Genomic DNA, 18,720 nt, shown 5'->3' with positions numbered 1-18,720 from the left:
CATAAAGGAACACTAAAGTCTCAACTATCAGATACCCTTTAGTTTCCTTGACTTTTTTAAAATGGCTGTTATTTTGGCAATAACTATCTAAAGGCAATTTTATTTTCAAATCGTTTTAAGGGTAATATTTTATTTATATTAGTAACATAAAAGCTGTTTAACGCAGGAAATAATATTAAGATGCGATGGTAACATTGAATTTCTTGAGGAGGGCCACCAATTCGCGGGCACCCTTGCCATTGGCCTCTTCAAAATAAGGTAGTTCTTCTAGCTTCTTGATCCAGGCAGTGATTTTTGAATATTTTACTGGATCAATGTTCACAAATACGGCCAGCGCAGTGATTGATGTGATGAGGCTAAAGTCCGCAATTGTTAACTGATTGCCGGCAATGTAATCGTGCCCAGTAAGGAAAGTCTCTACAAAGTCATAGATCTCTATGACGGCATCGTAACGCTCTTTGGGAATCGTAGTCTGGCCAGAGGCGAAAAGTGGCTTGGTGATGCTTCTCAGCGCGCCGACAAAAACCACTCCCGACTCGAAGTGCAGTCGCTGATCCACCACAGCCCTTTGGAGGAGGTCCTTCGGGTAGAGACTGTCGCTCTTGCCATACTTGGACACCAGATAGGCACTTATTGCATGGGAGTCCCAGATGAAGTGCCCATCGTCCTCCAAAGTGGGCACCGTGTGCTGGGGATTTTTCCTGAGGAACTCCGGGGAAAGGGTTTCCTTGGCCAGGGTGTTTATTTTCACGTATTCGTAGGGCACGTCAAGGGCGGCCAAGGTCAGTTTTGCAGCCCGAACTGGGGGACTAGCCTCAGTGCCATAAAGAATCAACTTGGACATTTTGTCTCTAAGAGGCTTCCTCTATAACTGAACCTACAGTGCCAACAGTCAGAATATTTATTTAATTTTGAAAGAGAATGATTTAAGAGGCACATTTCCACAAGAGGGTCAGATAAAAAGCTTGATGCTCTCTTATTATACTTTCTTTTTATTATTTTTGTCTTACTAACTCTGCATAAACGGCATATATTAAAAAAGTATTAAGTTGAGAATGTAAAATTAGTCTTCTTGATGAAGGATCCGAATACCCGAGCTCCATTGCCGTTGGCCTCCTCGTAGTAGGGAAGCTGTTGCAGTCTCTTGATCCAGGCAGAGACCTTGGGGTATTTCGCCGAGTCCAGCTCCACAAAGGCCTCCAGGGAGGTCACAGTCGAGATGATACTAAAGTCGGCAATCGTCAACTGACCACCAGCAATATAATCATTATCACCGAGGAAGGTCTCTAGGAAGTCGTAGATCTCGATGATCGCATCGTATCGCTCTTTGGGGATCTTAGTCTGGCCAGCGGAGAAAAGCGGCTTGGTAATGCTTCTCAGACCGTTGGCGAAGATCACACCGGACTCGAAATGCAATCGCTGATCCACCACAGCCCGCTGGAGGAGATCCTTCGGGTAGAGACTGTCGGTCTTTCCGTATTTGGACACCAGATAGGCAATGATCGCATGTGAGTCCCAGAGAAAGTGGCCATCGTCCTCCAGAGTGGGCACCGTGTGCTGGGGATTCTTCTTCAGGAACGCCTCAGAGAGGTTCTCCTTGGCCAGGGTGTTGACTTCCACGAATTCGTAGGGCACATCCAGGGCGGCCAAAGTCAATTTGGCGGCACGAACTGGTGGACTCGCCTCCAAACCATACAGAATCAACTTGCCCATCTTGTCGCTGTGAGGTGCTTTCTTCAACTGAACTTACAGACCCGAGAGATAGTATATTTATTGCATTCTGAAAGAGACTGATTGTAACAAGAGAAGAAGATAAGAAAGCTGGTAATAGCCGGCTATCGTTCTCTTCTCTCTTGTTTTAATTCAGTGCTAAAGTCAATTTCACAATAATAAATACAGCTATATCACTTTGAAAAACTGTAATCCAGAAAGTTCTTTATATTTTTAGAACAATTATTATTATTATTCAATTACAAAATGTAAATATTAGGATTCGAAAGTGAAGTTGGTCTTTTTGATCAATGCCACCACCTGGCGGGCACCCTTTCCATTGGCCTCCTCGTAGTAGGGAAGCTGTTCCAGCCGTTTGACCCAAGCGCTGATCCTGGCATATTTGATTGGGTCCAAGTCCACAAAAGCCACAAGGGAAGAAACCGATGAGACGAGACTGAAGTCGGCAATGGTCAGTTGATCCCCAGCAATGTAATCCTTTCCCTTGAGGAAGGTCTCCACAAAGTCGTAGATCTCGATAATGGCATCGTATCGCTCCTTTGGAACCTTGGTCTGTCCAAGGAAAATCACAGGCTTGGAAATGCTTCGAATTCCATTGGCAAAGACCACGCCCGATTCAAAGTGCAGCCGCTGATCCACAACAGCGCGCTGGAGTAGATCTTTCGGGTAAAGAGCATCGGAATCAGCGTACTTAGAGACCAGGTAGGCGATGATTGCGTGGGAGTCCCAGATGAAGTGACCATCATCCTCCAAAGTGGGCACCGTATGTTGCGGGTTCTTCTCCACGAAGTCCGAAGAAAGATGCTTCCGAGCCAAGATGTCAACGTTTACATATTCATAGGGCAGATTAAGAGCGGCCAAAGTTAGTTTTACAGCGCGAACTGGTGGGCTGAGATCTAAGCCGTATAAAGTCAATTTAACCATCTTGTCGCAGTGGGGTCTCGTTCACAACTGATCGTTGAAAGCTGTGGGCCAGCTCGTTCATGGGGCTTTGGGTCATTGAAAGAGAAAGCCTAAGAGAGATTTGTTGACGAGAAAATATCTATAATGCCATTTTGAAGGTATGCAGGTATATATGTTAGTAAAGTCAAATAGTAAGTATATACTTGTGTGAGCAAAACTTGTTCTTGGATCATATTCTAAAAAATAGTATACTTAAATATTAAAACCGGGGTTATTAACCCGTGGTCTCAACTTGATAATTTAGTTTTTAACCTATCCCAACATCTGGAGTTTATAAAATCATTTAAAGAGCTTTTTACGACAACACCAGAGAGCACTACATGAATCATATATATAGTAAAGCGATAAGCTTCACGTGATAAGAGCCTATCAATTTTGTTTGTCTCACAACAAGTAAATAAATAAAAGGCACTCAGCAGATGGATGAGAAATTACAAGTCATGCTGATGGAGGGTAATAAAATAGAAAGGCCTCGAAAATGTTTGATATCAGGCATTAAATGTACGCATGTTTATGTAATTTGTACTTCACATATTTCAGCATAATTTTATTGAACTTGGGTACAATGAACATCGATCATTTTAAACGTGTATTGTAGTTCCACCGAATTTAAACGAGTGCCTCCACTATCAGATAACCGTTTCTTTATAAAACAACATAAATCCAATTATACCTTCCTGCTAACTTAATAAGCAGGAAATTTTGGATTGAGTTTGCGAATCCTAGTGATATATCACAATGTTTATCTAAACAACTCAGGGATAAATACCGTCAGTAGTACATTTATCAAAACTTAATTGCTTTTGAGTCAAAATAAAGTTATTAAGATAAGCATTTATTAATTAAAAGCTAAATTTTTAGAATTTATTTTTAAATGTGCTTTAACTAAAGAACATTTTGCCTACACGATTCTTAAGAACGAATGTTCTCAATGTTCTTAGTTCAAGAACTATGTTCTAGATTTTTTTCTTTCTGTGTATTTTCGCAGCTTATATTTTATAAATTGCCTACAAACTTCTAAAGCCAAATAACATTTCCAACAGACAACCCATTTTAGAAGTCAATTTATTTAATACATTACTTTAAACTTGTATGTATTTTTTTAAGTGATCACTTTTAGTGATTGATACTTGACACTTTTAGTGATTGATCTTCTGGCCCACCCTTATCGACAGTGAGATTGTATCACGTTCAGGTATTAATTGTCCCCATACAGTTGAAACAATACATTTAAGGGAGTGCTTTAATTATTTTATTGGATTAGGTAGAGCTAAAAATCTTTGTGAAGATATTTCCAACTGCTAATGAGCTTTACGATTCTTATTTTTGTGTTTATGGTTGTTTTTGCATTTGTTAACATAGGTTAGGACCTTTCTCTAAGGCACAATGGTAAAGTTCTTGGACCTCATGAGCTCGACATACTGGGCGGCTCCGCTGCCGTTGGCCTCCTCGTAGTAGGGCAGCTCCTTGAGCCTCTCCAGCCAGGCTGCAATCCTAGGATACTTGGCCAGATCCAGCTCTAGGAAAACACCAATCGAGGTGATGGTCGAGACGAGGCTGAAGTCGGCTATGGTAAGTTGGTCGCCGGCCAAGTAATCGTGATCATCGAGAAAGGACTCCAAAAAGTCGTAGATCTGGTTGATGTGGTCAACCTGGTTTCGGGGTAAGGTGGACTCGCCATTGAAGAGCACCGGCCGGGTGAGTCTCCTAAGGGCGGCCTCGAAGACAACGCCCGACTCGAAATGCATCAGCTGGTCCACCTTGGCCCGCTGGAGGAGATCCTTCGGATACAGCTCATCGGTTGCCCCATACTTGTCCACCAGATAGGCCATGATGGCATGGGACTCCCAGATGCAGGCATCATCGTCCTGCAGGAGTGGCACCGTGTGCTGCGGGTTCTTCTTCGAGTAATCCTCGCTGAAGTTCTCCTTCTCGAACAGATTGACAAACACATACTCGAAGGGCAGATCCAGAGCCTTCAGGGTGAGCAGACAAGCCCGAGTGGGCGGACTGGCGTCCAAGCCGTATAGCGATATCTTACCCATTCTCCTGTGGTTTCTCAAGTGAGTGGTGAGTGCCGTTCCAGGACGAATTTATACCAACCTACGGGGCATGGGAACCGTCAATCTGGCCATGGATATTTAATTAACTCCGCCCACTCCAACTACATTACCTGCAGAACCCTTAAAGCCACGCACCCTGGAAATTTTCTGAAATTCAATTATTTACACTTAAAATTAGAAATTTAATGTGGTTAAGGAATGGTTTTCTGAGAACTTTTACTTTAAGAACTAATTTAAAAATAGAAAATAATAATCGATAAGGAACTCATGTTTTTAAATCAAGAAAATTAAATAATAATGGCCTTATGCATGACACTTTCTTAAGTTTTGACTAATTGACTGGATTAATTTACAGAGTTCATGGCAACCTCTAGCACTAAACACCGATGCCATAAGTGGCTTTTTAGGAAAAGCTTTCTCTTCCATTTTGAAGGATCAGCACCCAGGAAACGTCCCTCAAAAACCTATCTACGTCCCTGAATTTAGATTTCAAAGTATTAAAAGTTGTATACAACTATTTTCATGTACTCATTTTTCATTTATTTCATTTTAGCTTCCCTAATTTTTTCTGCGAGTGTGGACAATGCCCAACGTTTGTCAACAACTTTCTTTAATTAGCTAAGAATTAAAAATTGATGCAGCAACGCACTCGGTAATTGTGGGAAAGACTGCTTAGAGAAGGGTCAGCTGGTCCTTCAGCAAGTCCACGTACTTCTTGGCCCCAGCCCCATTGGCCTCCTCGTAATAGGGAAGCTCCTGGAGGCGCTCCAGCCAGGCGGTGACCTTCGGATACTTGTCGGCCTCCAGCTGGATAAAAGCTGGCAAGGAAGAGGCCGTGGCAGCACAGCAAAAGTCCGCAACGGTGAGGGTGTCGCCGGCTACGTAGGGATTGTCCCCCAGGAAGGTCTCCAAATGTCCATAGCCATCCCGTACATTATCGGCCTTCTCCCGGGAAATCTCCGTGACATTATTGTAGAAATAGGGAGCACAGATGTTCCGAAGGGCCATGAACAGAACACTGGCATCGAAGTACAGACGCTGATCAACCAGCGCCCGCTTCACCAGATCCTTGGGATAGAGCTCATCCGTCTTGGCATACTTGCCCACCAGATAGCAAACGATGGCATGTGAGTCCCACACAAGGACCCCATTATCATCGAGCAGCGGAATGGTGTGCTGGGGGTTCTTCTTGAGGAACTCCTCCTTGCGATGCTCCCCTGCCAGCAGGTCCACTTCCTTGAACTCGTACTCCAAATCCAGGGCTCGCAGTGTCAGCTGGCAGGATCTTACTGGAGGACTAATGTCCAATCCGTAAAGCACAATACCAGACATGGTCCAAGCTCAAACAGTGATATCAGCGAAATGATACTGACTCCAGGGCTTGCCGAAGTTTATATACGTTCTTGACGGCTTCGAAAGGGTGCGGATTCAATGCATCCACGCCACTTCCAAAGAACTTGTAAGATGATCCTGGGTGGGGCCATAGTCCAAAGTACTCTCCGTCCCGCGGAGTGATTACTATTGAATTGAAAGTTCTGATGAAAAGTTATTGGGTGTGGGGGAGTTATTGTAAACATATCAAGGCGCCGTCTTTTTTACATTTTTAAACAAACTATGCTATTAGATATATTCTTGTTTTCCTGTTACGGAAAAAGTTGATAATTCTTGTCTGCGATATCTCCGCGTATTACTTAAAATGCTTATTCTCTTAATAAAATTAATAAGTATAGAATTGTTCAGTTGAAGATATTTCAGCACTGCTTAATATATTTCTAAAGCTTAAAATCAAAATAAGTAAAAATCAAAATATGTAAAAAATCAAAACTAATTATAGTTTATTAGGAAAATAAAGTTCTACACATTGACTTACACAATCGTGATCCATTGGCTTCCTCGTAGTATAACAACTTCTTGATGCGCTGAGCCCATCCCCCCAGTTTGGGGTATTTCGTGGCATCCACATCACGGAAGACAATCGGCGATGCTTAAGTTCTTTCTGGCAAGGAAGTCGTTGCTTTCCAGGAATAAGTCAAGTGTCTTGTAGACACAACCTGGCCGTAGGGATCTCTGTTTTACCCTCTTTCAAAGGAGCGGAGATCCTAAGATCACCTGATCCACGATGGCCCACTTTTGCAGATACAGAGAATCGTCCTTGCCATATTTGCTCACTAGGTAGGCATTGATGGCATTGCTATCGTTTATATAGAAACCATCGTGCTCCAAAGTCGGAATAGTGTGAAGTGGGTTGATCTTAAGATTTTACGGCTTTAGGTGCGTCCGGTCATCAGAGTGCGATCTTGTATTCGAATCCCACACCCCAGGAATTAAGGAACCGAAGGACTTGCGTCAGTCCCGCATAGAATAAGTTTTCCCATCGTCCTGTTTTGTATTTGATTTTCCTGACTAAAACTGAGCTCATAACTCTATGAAATGCTCCAAAACTTTGCGGTTTTTTATAGACGGGGAGCTCTCTTAAGTTAAGAGAGATTTTCAGAAAACCCCAGAAAACCCAATACGATGACATCAGCCAATAATTTTGTGCTCTTCGAATACACGAACAGGTGTTGGGTACCTCTGACGTTAGAGAGCTTTAACAATTAACATTTTTTGGACTTCTAAAGCTCTTGCCTCCTACTCTTTACGCATTGATTATACATAGGTTAATTACAAAACTTGTATTTTGTCGCAGTAAGCACTACAATCGAAAAAGAACCATTACAAGGCATATTGATTATAGTACTGTTGATATATTAGTCAACATAAGAATTCAAACAAAAACTTCAATACGATACAAAACTTGTGACAATCGCACACGAGTTTAATTTACAGATAATGTTGAGTTATAGAACCGACGTATGGACGTGTACCTTTATAATCGCTTGTAGAAATTTTTCATTTATGAAAATCATTTTTCAAAGCATGCAAAATGATTTCTTGATTTAAAGTTTTACTGAGAAGCCAAATCTTATATTGAAAACAATTTCAGAGAAATCAACTCTTAAATCTCAGAAAAAAAACATTCTCTTGATCTTAACTTGTAAACAACAGAAAAACTAATGCGACATCTTATATGTTGATTTGTTTTTCTAAACAATAAAATATTCATACCTTGTCGATGAACGTTTCTCCAAAAAAATAATAAACTGTTTTTTGATTTGACAGCTTTTACAAGTTAATCTTGTTTGTCCCCGGCAGCCTGTTTAAGAATAGATTGCACATATGACCAATAGTTTCTCTTATCTATAGTTACCAAACAGGTTTTGACTGATAAAAAGGGCTACAGAAGTCAAGTAGGTTTGTGTTTATTTTTAATAATTTATTTTGAGTATGTTAGAAGATTTCTTAGACAATAGTAAAGTTTTTGCTCTTGATGAACTCGATGATTTGGGTAGCCGGGATGCCGTTGGCCTTCTCGTAGTAGGGCAGCTCCTTGATGCGCTCGATCCAGGCAGCAAGTTTGGGATACTTGGTGGCATCCACTGGCAGGAACACCACAAAGCCGGTTATGGCGGCAGTGATGTGGAAATCGGCAATGGTCAGGTTGTCTCCAGCCAGGTAGTCGCCACTTTCCAGGAACAGATTCAGGGTCTTGTACACACCTTCCAGGGCATCGATTTTGGCCTGTGGAATCTCCGACTGGTTCTGCCAGAAGAGCGGGAAAGTAATAGCTGTTCCGGTGGACGTGACCACACCGGAGTCGTAGTGCAGACGCTGATCGACAATGGCTCGCTTCTTCAGATCCTTGGGGTACAGAGAATCATCCTTGCCATACTTGCTCACCAGGTAGGAGTTGATGGCATGGCTATCGGCCAGGTAGAAACCATCGTCATCTATGGCGGGCACCGTATGCAGTGGATTAATTTTAAGGAATTCCGGCTTTAAGTGCTCCTTCTCCGGCAGGTTGACGATCTTGTACTCGTATTCCAAACCCAGGGCGGCCAAGGTGAGGCGCACCGAGCGGACTGGAGGACTTCCATCGATTCCGTAGAGCGTAAGTTTTCCCATATCTTAGGTGTTTCGGGTCTGGCTGGTAAATGTTTAAGAAACAGTATGACCGATTGGGCTTTATATAGCCACTAGCCAGTTCTCTTGAATTAAGAGAGCTTTGCAACGTTGTGATGACTCTGCAGTTTAACCTAAACATTGTGTTTGGAACCCACACCTATATCGCTGAGCTCACTGGCTTGAACTGTGTATTTCACAACACTCTCTTGACGTAAGAGAGCTTTTTTTTCTCTTTTGGTTCAATATTTAAGTATTTCTAATAATAACAGGGGCCAATAACTAGGGGCCAATAACTAGGGGCCAATAACTTGTTTATCGAGCGACACATCGTAAAATAATGAATCAGCAGTTTTGGGAACCTTAAAAGGAGCAGTATTTAATTTTTAAAAGTTATACAATTCATACAAATTCATTATTACTTTTTATTTTCTCTCTTTTTTCTCACAAACAATCAAATGAACAAACTTAAGCATATTTCCATTTAATATTTTGCTTTAAGTAAGAAACGGCAACGTATTCGATATATTATAAACCTGGGTAAAGCGTCATAAAAATTCTACCGTATAGGGGCTTTCAAAATTTGGCAATTCATTATTTAGAATAGGGGAATGGGTTTAAGACAATTGGAAATACATCAGCATAAACTTTAAGTTACGTTGAAGAAACAAAATGATGCTCAAATATTATCTTCTATTTGTTTATTTGACTTTATGTTTTTGAAAATATTTGTTCATTATACAATTATATAATGCGTTGCAACCTACTATTGCTCTAATTTTAGGTTGGGTCTAAGCAGTTCTATGTATTTCCAGTTCGAGAACAGCGGCCAGTGAAGAGGCAGTAGCTCCACAACAGAAATCAGCCAGAGTAACAGTGGTTCCATTCAGATAGGGATTATCTCCAAGAAAGGTCTCCAAGTGTCCGTAGGCATCTTTAATGTTATCTAACTTCTCCTTGGGCACCAGATTTACTTGGTGAAGAAAATAGGGAATACTAACATTCCGCAGGGACATGAATAAGATACTCGCATCAAAGAACAATCGCTGATCGACTTGAGCCCGCTTCACTAGATCCCTGGGATAAAGCTCATCCGATTTGGCGTACTTGTCCACCAGGTAGCAAACGATGGCATGTGAGTCCCAGATGAGGGATCCATTATCATCGAGGAGCGGCACCGTGTGTTGAGGGTTCTTTTTGAGAAACTCTTCATGGAAATGCTCTCCGGCTAGAAGATCCATTTCCTTGTATTCGTAGTCCAAGTTCAGGGCTCTCAAAGTCAGCTTACAAGCCCGGACTGGCGGACTTATATCCGTGCCATACAACACTAAAATACCCGTCATGATGCGATCACAAAGAAGACTCAAGTTCCACTGAAACCCCATAATAACGAGCATACAGATGTCTAAAACAAACAAAAACAATGCGCTAGCACTCTGAGCCACGCCTATATTTTTTGAGCAAGCGGCAAAATGCTTTTTTGTGACAAGAAAGCTTTTTTGTAGAAAACTTTTTTCAAGTGGCAAAGTGATCCTATATTAGGGTCAATTTGATGTTCTACGTATCAAAGATTTTTTGACACTCAATAGTATCACATTGACACCTAAATAATGGCATATTGATGACGATTTTTTTTTTGGGTGTACGAGTAACGGGTATAAAAAGTAGTTAAATAAGAAGGATCGGTATAGACGACGGCCGGAATTGATTATCAAAACAAAATTATATTAAAAAATCTGATTGGTTCTAGCGTTATTGGCGATTATGGGCGTTGCAACCTTCTGAAATAATCTTACGCTGCGCAAGAGCCTCAGTTATCTGCTTTCCAAGTCCCAACATTGTAGCTTTTATAGTTTAGATTAGTTTAGTTCTCAGCGCTTTTACGGACGGAAAGACAGACATGGCTAGGGACCCTGATCAAGAATATGTATCCTTCCACCTATTACATATTTTTCGTCGAATCTAGTACACCCTTTTGGTCTACGAATAACGGGTATAAATATAACGAACGCTTTGAACGGGTTCCCAGACAACAAGATAAGAGTTAATTAACCATTATCACAGTACCTACAAACGAAAATGTTTGCTATCCGTACTACGTATGTATTTATCATCTAAAATATTTCGACAGATAAATTTAAAACAAACTTATTATGAAATAAAGCATAAATAAATAAAAACTCTTGTAGCTTCTTCTTAATAAAACATTTAGAATTTAATAACAACTGATTAATTAAAATGTACATGCAAGCTTAAAAGCGATTAAATTGAAAATGCAATGATATATATTTTTGGTTTTGGCTTTTTCTTTAGTCGATTACATATTTAGACACCCAACTTTGTCCACTGGCTGCGAAGGAAAGCGACGTATCCCTGAACCGGACCCTCGTTGATTTCCTTATAGTAGGGTATCTGATTGAGACGATCCAGCCAGGAGGTGACCTTGGGATACTCCGATGGTTCGATGTCGACGGCAGCGCGAAGAGCGCTCACTGTGGGTCCGCTGACCAGGTCGGCCAGGGTCAGGGAATCACCCACCAGATATGGGTCGCTGGCCAAGAAGGTCTCCAGCAACTTAAGACCCCGATGTACCGTGTCCAGTTTTTCCTGAGGCACTTCAGTAACACCACGAAACCAGAAGGGAGCGACTATGTTGGCCAATCCTGGATAGGTTACGCTGGCCTCGAAGAAAAGACGCTGGTTAATGATCGCCCGCTTGATCAGATCCTTGGGATACAGCTCGTCGGACTTGGCGTACTTGTCTACCAAGTAGGCGGCGATGGCGTGGGAATCCCAGAGGAAAGTTCCATTGTCATCTAGTACTGGCACCGTGTGCTGGGGATTCTTCTTCAAGTAATCCTCGCTCATCTGCTCTCCCTTCTGAAGATCCACCTCCTTGAACTCGTAGTCCAAATTAAGCGCCTTGAGAGTCAGTCGAACAGTCCTCACACAGGGACTTAGGTCCGTTCCATACAGTACGATTCCCGAGCTCGACATGTTGTGTTGCTTAACTGAAAATGATTATATTACTGCTCATATTCTCCCCATACACTTTTTATACCTCTAGGTATAAAAAGCTTTTACCTTACTCTCTCGCATTTTGGAATGTAAAGATAAAAGCTCTCACTTTTGTTTGTTTGTTTGATTCAAAGTTATTATTTCTTTGCTCACCATTATTTGCTATTTGCTATTTTATATATATTATCAGGACGTCTTAAAGTGGCAGATAGCAGTCTCTTTAAAATGCTGATAAATTAAAACAAACATCTGAAAGTCATGCTAACTATTTCTACAGTGTAATCAATTAATTGTAATCATTGTTGTAGGGCGCTTGTCGAAGAAATTTGCAACACACAACATTTTCAATACAATTCAAAAGGTCCGCCAGAATTCAAAATTGCCGCCAGGGCTTAAACTTGCCGCCAGGAATTAAAGCGGCCGAACAAAATGCATTACAAAACTGAAACGAGGCAATCGATAGAGTTGCATGAGCAACTCTGGTCCCACACTTTCCGATAAACAAGCCCTGATTACAGAAGCAATCGATTATCCGGTAGAGGTGGAGAAACATCGATGTTGGCTGACATCGATGTTTTTGGCGAAAAACATCGATGAAATATCGATGTTTAAAAAAAAAAAAAAATAATTACACGAGTGTTTCTATTTGATTTAAGCTTTATTTTAACTTAAATAATGTCCGAAATTAAAAAAAATAGTTCTTGACAAAAACTGTTCATAGAGTTTCAAACATGCCTAACATAAACAAATATTTCATTCCATTTGATATACATTTTTTATTACGTTTTTATATAATTATTAATTACTTAGTAGTTTTTGAAATTAAAAATATTTAACAAAAAGATAAATTCATGTGAGATCGTTAATGTGTGAAATAATAATAATACTGAAAAGAAAGCCCATTATTCTATTATATTTAAATGTATGTTCTTGTTTAAGAACAAAATTTTATCGACAACGGTCGATGATAGCCGTGTGCGACGGTCGCTGATTAGTTGGCCAGCTTTGCTGAAAACCCTTTCCGATTCACACGAAGATGCGGGAACGCACAAAAACTTTTTGGCCAATGTCTTAAATGCTTCACCATCGGTAGTCATCTAAAATAGGATCATTTCTACAATAAATATAGGAAAAATATATTAATGAATTATTTCTTACCTACCAATACTATGTGTTGCCTCAATAAGATGATGGCATCTGCCCAGGAAGAGTGCACTTTACTTTGCGCTTTGACTTTCAAAAACGAAAATCGTGTTGGTTCTGGTGTTGGTGTTGGCTGATGTGGATTCGCGGACATTCTGCTGAACAGCTCATCTTGAACAGCCTTAGCAGCTTCTTCTGCATTCGATGAACTAAGGAATCCCTGTTTTTTGAAACGGGGATCTATAATGGTGGAAATTCTGGGTATAGTGCGTGTTTCATACGCTGCAAGTCTTTCCCCGAGTCTAGTCTTGATGAACTCAAAGACAAGTTTTCCCTCTGCTATTTCCAAATTAATTTCCTTGATTTTGTGCTGCAGTTCGCATATTACAGGTATTATATGGGACACTGGCACCTTGCTATTGGAAGACACAGAAAGGGTAGCGTCTTCAAAGGGAGACAACATAGCGGCTATATCTTTGAGAATATCAACTTCTGCTGCAGAAAATGCCGAAGGAGCATTATGGCAAGATATTAAAGCCAGAGACATAAACTCGTTGGTCTATAAGCCTAGTACTCACATCGATGAAAACCGTGAGCTAACCATAGGAGTGAGCGAGAGGCAAACAGGCGGCTATTGCTTTTCGTCGGGTCTGTTTTTCAGCGCGGTACTCAGATGAGCTAAGGAAATACCAGAACAAATACCAGATTTCGGGAGTGAATTTTCGATGAACGCTGTTAGCCGCGGCCCAAAGAATAAGAAATTTAATCTTTGGCGGTGTTCGTGCAGAAGCGGTGGGGACTTTAAAAATTTTAAATGGAAGAAAAACCCCAAAAACGGTTAAAGCCTAGTACTCACATCGACGAAAACCGCGAGCTAACCATAGGAGTGAGCGAGAGGCAAACAGACGGCTAAAGGTTTTCGTCGGGTCTGTTTTTCAGCGCGGTACTCAGATGAGCTAAGGAAATACCAGAAAAAGTACCAGATTTCGCGAGTGAATTTTCGATGAACGCCGTTAGCCGCGGCCCAAAGAATAAGAAATTTAATCTTTGCCGGTGTTGGTGCAGAAGCGGTGGGGAATTTAAAAATTAAAAATGGAAGAAAAACACCCAAAACGGCTAAAGGTCAGTGCAGATGAAAAAGGATGCCTAATCCAAGCTGTTGCCCATTATTGTGGGACTTGACCGACAGGAAGCAGTACCACAACGGGTCAAATCCGCAGAATAGTTGAAGCGCTGGAGGAGATCCACTAGAAAATGCCAGTGGGATGGAACATGGAACATCGCTCGATCTCCGACGAGCTCTTCATTGAGGACTCCTCCTTCACCAGCTACTTGGCAGCTGGTGATGGAGCGGAGATAGAGGATGCGCCGGCTTCTATAGGGAGGAGGAAATAAGGTCGCCCGCCAAGGGACAGCTGGAGGAGCCATTACCAGCCATTATTGGCCAGCTCGGAGCTGGACTACAGATGGCGCGGGAAAGATGGCGAAGCATCCGTGGGACGAGAGGAGCCTTAAGCTTCTAGTTTACATAAATATAAACATTCGTTGAAAATTTCATTTATTTTTATTTTAATTTCTTTGTGCACCAGCAGACTCTCCTTTTTAAAAATGCTCCAATTGATTTGTTTTCCGTTTGTCAACAAACCCAGCTGCTTGACAGTAAGACCATGCCACATGCATGGCGGGTGAACTTTGAAAACTTCGGCCACACTACAAAGAATAAGATTTTTCGACTAGTGAAACTCTTAGCCGATCTGAGTACTAGGCTTAAAGAAAGTCAGTGCAGATGAAAAAGGACGCCTAATCCAAGCTGTTGCCCATTATTGTGGGACTTCACCGACAGCAATACCACAACAGGGCAAATCCGCAGAATAGTTGAAGCGCTGGAGGAGATCCACTAGAGAATCCCAGTGGGAAGGAACATGCCGAGTGGGACTTCGCTCTCTACATGGACATCCTGCCAAGCGTGTCCTCGCAAAGAAAGTAAGATCTGGCCAAAATAATTTGGTTGCGTTCTACTAATAGAAGGATCTTTTTAGCAGAACAACCAGTAATATGATCTCCGAAGTCCTCTCCATTAGGACTTCGTACACCACCACCACCAGCTACTTGGCAGCTTAAGCCGAGCTGGAGGACGCTGTGGCTTCTATAGGGAGGAGGAAAATAGGGCGCACGCTAAGGAAACGTTGGAGAAGCCATGGCCAGGATGCTGGACGACTTCCTGCAGCAGCAGCGGATCAACCCCGTTCCCAATCCGGCTCCCACTTCCTCAAGGTCCAATAAGCTCATTGGGACTCGGAGCTGGACTGCGGTGGCGCGGGAAAGATGGCGAAGCATTCGTGGGACGTTAAGGTAGCTTTAAACTACAAATTTACATAAATAAAAACATTCGTTGAACATTCCATTTATTTTTATTTTACTTTCTTTGTGTACCAGCAGACTCCTCCTTTTTAAATTTCTCCAATTGATTTGTTTTCCGTTTTGCAACAAGCCCAGCCGCTTGACAGTAAGACCATGCTACATGCATTGCGGGTGAACTTTGAAAACTTCGGTCACACTACAAAGAATAAGATTTTTCGATTAGTGAAACTCTTAGCCGATCTGAGTACTAGGCTTTAAGATTCGCTTGATCATAGCAAAGGCGCTGTTCCAGCGAGTTGGCATTTCCTGCAGCAGAGTACAGGGATTTTCTCCCTGTGCTTCCTTAAATTTGGCATAGGCAACCTGGCTTCTCTTGAAGAATGTGTTACATTTTGTAAGTATATCATCAATACACGGCATCTTCAGAATATTCTGCACGAGCAGGTTGATTGTGTGTGCTACACATGGTAGGTGCTTGTATTGAAGCAATCGACATGCCTTTACCACGGTAGCATCATTGTCGGTTCCCTTCAGTTCTGCAGTAGGGACGCGGTGACATGGCTCAAGGCAAAAAGCTTTTTTTGTTTTTTTTTGTGCCTAAAACGCTGTGCCGCTGTTGACGTCAGCAGAGCAGTCGGCGCAGCGTAGAAGACTGCCCACGAAAACGATCGTGCAACAAAGAGAGGCAGATATTCGGATATTTCCCTCTCTTTCTTGTCTTATAATCTGCCTGGACTCCGCGCTCGCAGAGACAAATTTCGGCTGGTCCGTTATTTTTTTTTGCGTCTCTCCGTTATGTTCGGCTAGCGACTAATATTTCGGCGGAAAAATTTTCGTGGAGAAGCGACATGTGAATGCCCTAATATTTTAGGAGCATTATTGTGTATCGAAAAAACCAACTAATATTGTTTTATAAAAGTAAACTATTTGATTATAGTAAAATTTAGTAAATTGAATTTACTTATAATGTTATATTTTCTTATTATACATTTTTATTACAATATAATTTTTTAGTTAAGTTATAGAAATTTAGTCCGTTAAAATTGATTTAAGTATTTAAAACATTTAAGTATTAACATTTAAAAAAAAATCGTATTGTATTTTTTACTCAAGAAGTAAAAACTATATAGTCGGATATATTTCACTTTAGAAAGGGTATAGGTGCAGTGTCACGCGCCAACAGCGAAGAGAAAACAAAAGAAATCTAGTAAAGGGGTGAGAAGACTTGCTGCATTCTGTTTGAGTGATTGAAAGGGAAGCATCCATTTTAATGGTGCGCAGCAGAGTTACTTTAATCGTTTAGTTAATATAATAAAGTCAGGTAAGTGCTACATTAAGTTTAAGATGTTGTGCATTGATCTTAGTTTAAAGTACGTAAATTTTGAAGGTATTCAATGGATTCCGTTAGCCGAAAGTGGATGACGAAATGTTTTGTGCCAATAAAAATTCTGCAACAAGCTATAAAATGTAAATATACAATTAAACAAATAAAACGCATTTTTTAAACATACATATGTTTTTTCAGGAGCGTTGGCCAAGGATTCAGAGGACCCGGACAAAGGTTTAAGAACGGCGATGTCTAACGTTAAAAATAAGCTTACGAAGCAAAAAAACAGAAACAATAATTGTACAATTTTTGAAAATCTAAATAGTACCATATATTTAAAATGAATTAAAATGAAATGAATTAAATTCTATATTTTTTTAATTGAAAACTCAAGGAAAAATTCTGATTTTCACAAGTGATTCACTTGGGACGTGTCCCTTGCAAGTGATTTCACAAGTGAAAACTCAAGGAAAAATTCTGATTTTCCCAAGTGTTTCACTTGGGACGTGTCCCTTGCAAGTGATTTCACAAGTGAAAACTCAAGAAAAAATTCTAATTTTCCCAAGTGATTCACTTGGGACGAGTCACCGGCACGTGACAGGCCATACGAAAAATGAGTACAAGGAACAAGTGAAATCCCGTAGGACTTCGAAAAATTTTCATTTGAATTTTCACTTGTGAAAATGCGGACATCTCATACAATTTTCTATATGGAGCGTCACTTGTTCTTCACTTGTGCACGAGGACATGTCCCAGGTGATTCCCAAGGTGATTCACAAGTGAAACTTTTTTTTTGGAACTGAAGGGTTACTATACATACCACCTTATTTGTCACCCCCCAATCTTCGAGCACCGCCTTCATGGTTTCAGCAGTATTTAAAGCGGTGTGATTGGTGGAATCGAGCAGCTGTCTTGTTGCTAATATTGCAGACTCTAATTTAAAGTTATTCGACACAAAATGGCATGTTATAGTTATATAGCCTTCATTGGCCCTTGATGTCCACATATCAGTGGTTAATGCCAGAAAATCCACATTGGCCAATGTTACATACAGTTTGTTTTTTAACTCCTCATACTGGCTTGGAAGCACTACATCGCGCAAATGTTATCTGCTGGGCAACTTGTAGCGTGGGTCCATTTCCTTCATCAGCTCTATAAATCCTTCATCCTCAACACAACTGAAGGGTTGGACATCGACAGCTATCATACGCATCACCTTCATATCCAGACAACGGAGCCCTTCCGACATAAACATCCATTGTATTGGTCTGCTGGCTTTTTCCGTCTTTAAGGCGATCGCACCGATTTCGCACCGCGCAGTAGAGATGGAAAAACATCGATGATTCCCTGCCAAACATCGATGTTAGCGATGTTTCGAAAACATCGATGACATCGATGTTAGCATCGATGTTTCTCCACCTCTATTATCCGGTCTATTCCATTTTGGACCATGGCCGTGTGAAGATCGTTCTGAACAAATTTTCTTCAGTGATTAAACTCAAACTTAGTAATCGGCCCAAACTAAAGTTGCAATATATCAGTCATCCTCGGCCTTTGCTAAGGTTTTTTGTTATCATTAGGTTGCTATTGATAAATGAAAGTAAGTTTAATATTTCGCGGAAAAAACCCCGGGTTTCATTAAATATTGCGCTTCATAGGTAATATTCTTGAAAGTCGAGTGGTCTCCTTCACGTGGCTTACGGCCCAATCGGCCCAGTCGGGGAAATTTCTGTCCAGATCAGCGCCAGCATTATTATCAGCTTTTCGACGTACACCCAAAGGCGCCAATCTACAAACCCAATCAAGAAAGTGCATATAAAGCAGCGAAAGTTTCAATCAGAGTGGTCACTTTGGCTTCCACGCCGAAAATTCTTGTGAAATTTTCAGTGCACCATTTGTCGTACACACACGCAAGCAATACAGTGCACCACCTGACATACCACCCATGCAACACAGCGCACCCGTTATTGAAAATGCGCAAGTGGGCAGGCCCAAACCTGTAACACCCGGTTTTGACTTGTGATTCGGAGAAAAGCAACACAAAAACTATTTAACTAATTAAATAATCTTAGCATCTTTATTCATTTATCTAATTTTAATTAAATTCCTATC

At 41.1% G+C, this 18,720-nt stretch overlaps 8 protein-coding genes and 1 pseudogene across 8 annotated transcripts; all 9 read right to left on the bottom strand.

Moving 5' to 3' along the window:
• Window positions 1-118: 118 nt before the first annotated feature.
• LOC119551551 (glutathione S-transferase 1-like) lies at window positions 119-879 on the bottom strand. Its single transcript, XM_037860946.1, has one exon. It carries the CDS (start codon window positions 842-844, stop codon window positions 176-178), a length of 669 nt encoding a protein of 222 aa, XP_037716874.1. The 5' UTR covers window positions 845-879; the 3' UTR covers window positions 119-175.
• A 147-nt stretch (window positions 880-1,026) lies between these two features.
• On the bottom strand, window positions 1,027-1,866 carry LOC119551549 (glutathione S-transferase 1-like). Its single transcript, XM_037860944.1, has one exon. It carries the CDS (start codon window positions 1,711-1,713, stop codon window positions 1,045-1,047), a length of 669 nt encoding a protein of 222 aa, XP_037716872.1. The 5' UTR covers window positions 1,714-1,866; the 3' UTR covers window positions 1,027-1,044.
• Window positions 1,867-1,941: 75 nt separating this feature from the next.
• LOC119551548 (glutathione S-transferase 1) lies at window positions 1,942-2,692 on the bottom strand. Its single transcript, XM_037860943.1, has one exon. It carries the CDS (start codon window positions 2,653-2,655, stop codon window positions 1,987-1,989), a length of 669 nt encoding a protein of 222 aa, XP_037716871.1. The 5' UTR covers window positions 2,656-2,692; the 3' UTR covers window positions 1,942-1,986.
• A 1,231-nt stretch (window positions 2,693-3,923) lies between these two features.
• On the bottom strand, window positions 3,924-4,750 carry LOC119551550 (glutathione S-transferase 1). The gene has a single exon (XM_037860945.1). The coding sequence runs from the start codon at window positions 4,737-4,739 to the stop codon at window positions 4,071-4,073; it is 669 nt and encodes a 222-aa protein (XP_037716873.1). The 5' UTR covers window positions 4,740-4,750; the 3' UTR covers window positions 3,924-4,070.
• A 524-nt stretch (window positions 4,751-5,274) lies between these two features.
• Window positions 5,275-6,131, bottom strand: LOC119551554 (glutathione S-transferase 1-like). Its single transcript, XM_037860949.1, has one exon. The coding sequence runs from the start codon at window positions 6,087-6,089 to the stop codon at window positions 5,430-5,432; it is 660 nt and encodes a 219-aa protein (XP_037716877.1). The 5' UTR covers window positions 6,090-6,131; the 3' UTR covers window positions 5,275-5,429.
• LOC119549543 lies at window positions 6,112-7,176 on the bottom strand (annotated as a pseudogene).
• Window positions 7,177-8,052: 876 nt separating this feature from the next.
• On the bottom strand, window positions 8,053-8,814 carry LOC119551552 (glutathione S-transferase 1-1-like). Its single transcript, XM_037860947.1, has one exon. The coding sequence runs from the start codon at window positions 8,760-8,762 to the stop codon at window positions 8,100-8,102; it is 663 nt and encodes a 220-aa protein (XP_037716875.1). The 5' UTR covers window positions 8,763-8,814; the 3' UTR covers window positions 8,053-8,099.
• Window positions 8,815-9,152: 338 nt separating this feature from the next.
• Window positions 9,153-10,127, bottom strand: LOC119551555 (glutathione S-transferase 1). The gene has a single exon (XM_037860951.1). The coding sequence runs from the start codon at window positions 10,100-10,102 to the stop codon at window positions 9,551-9,553; it is 552 nt and encodes a 183-aa protein (XP_037716879.1). The 5' UTR covers window positions 10,103-10,127; the 3' UTR covers window positions 9,153-9,550.
• An 871-nt stretch (window positions 10,128-10,998) lies between these two features.
• On the bottom strand, window positions 10,999-11,789 carry LOC119551547 (glutathione S-transferase 1-like). The gene has a single exon (XM_037860941.1). The coding sequence runs from the start codon at window positions 11,754-11,756 to the stop codon at window positions 11,085-11,087; it is 672 nt and encodes a 223-aa protein (XP_037716869.1). The 5' UTR covers window positions 11,757-11,789; the 3' UTR covers window positions 10,999-11,084.
• Window positions 11,790-18,720: the final 6,931 nt, after the last annotated feature.

The sequence above is a fragment of the Drosophila subpulchrella genome, chromosome 2R (assembly GCF_014743375.2).
Source record: "Drosophila subpulchrella strain 33 F10 #4 breed RU33 chromosome 2R, RU_Dsub_v1.1 Primary Assembly, whole genome shotgun sequence".
NCBI classification, from domain to species: domain Eukaryota; kingdom Metazoa; phylum Arthropoda; class Insecta; order Diptera; family Drosophilidae; genus Drosophila; species Drosophila subpulchrella.
This window is presented reverse-complemented; position numbering and strand designations above follow the sequence as displayed.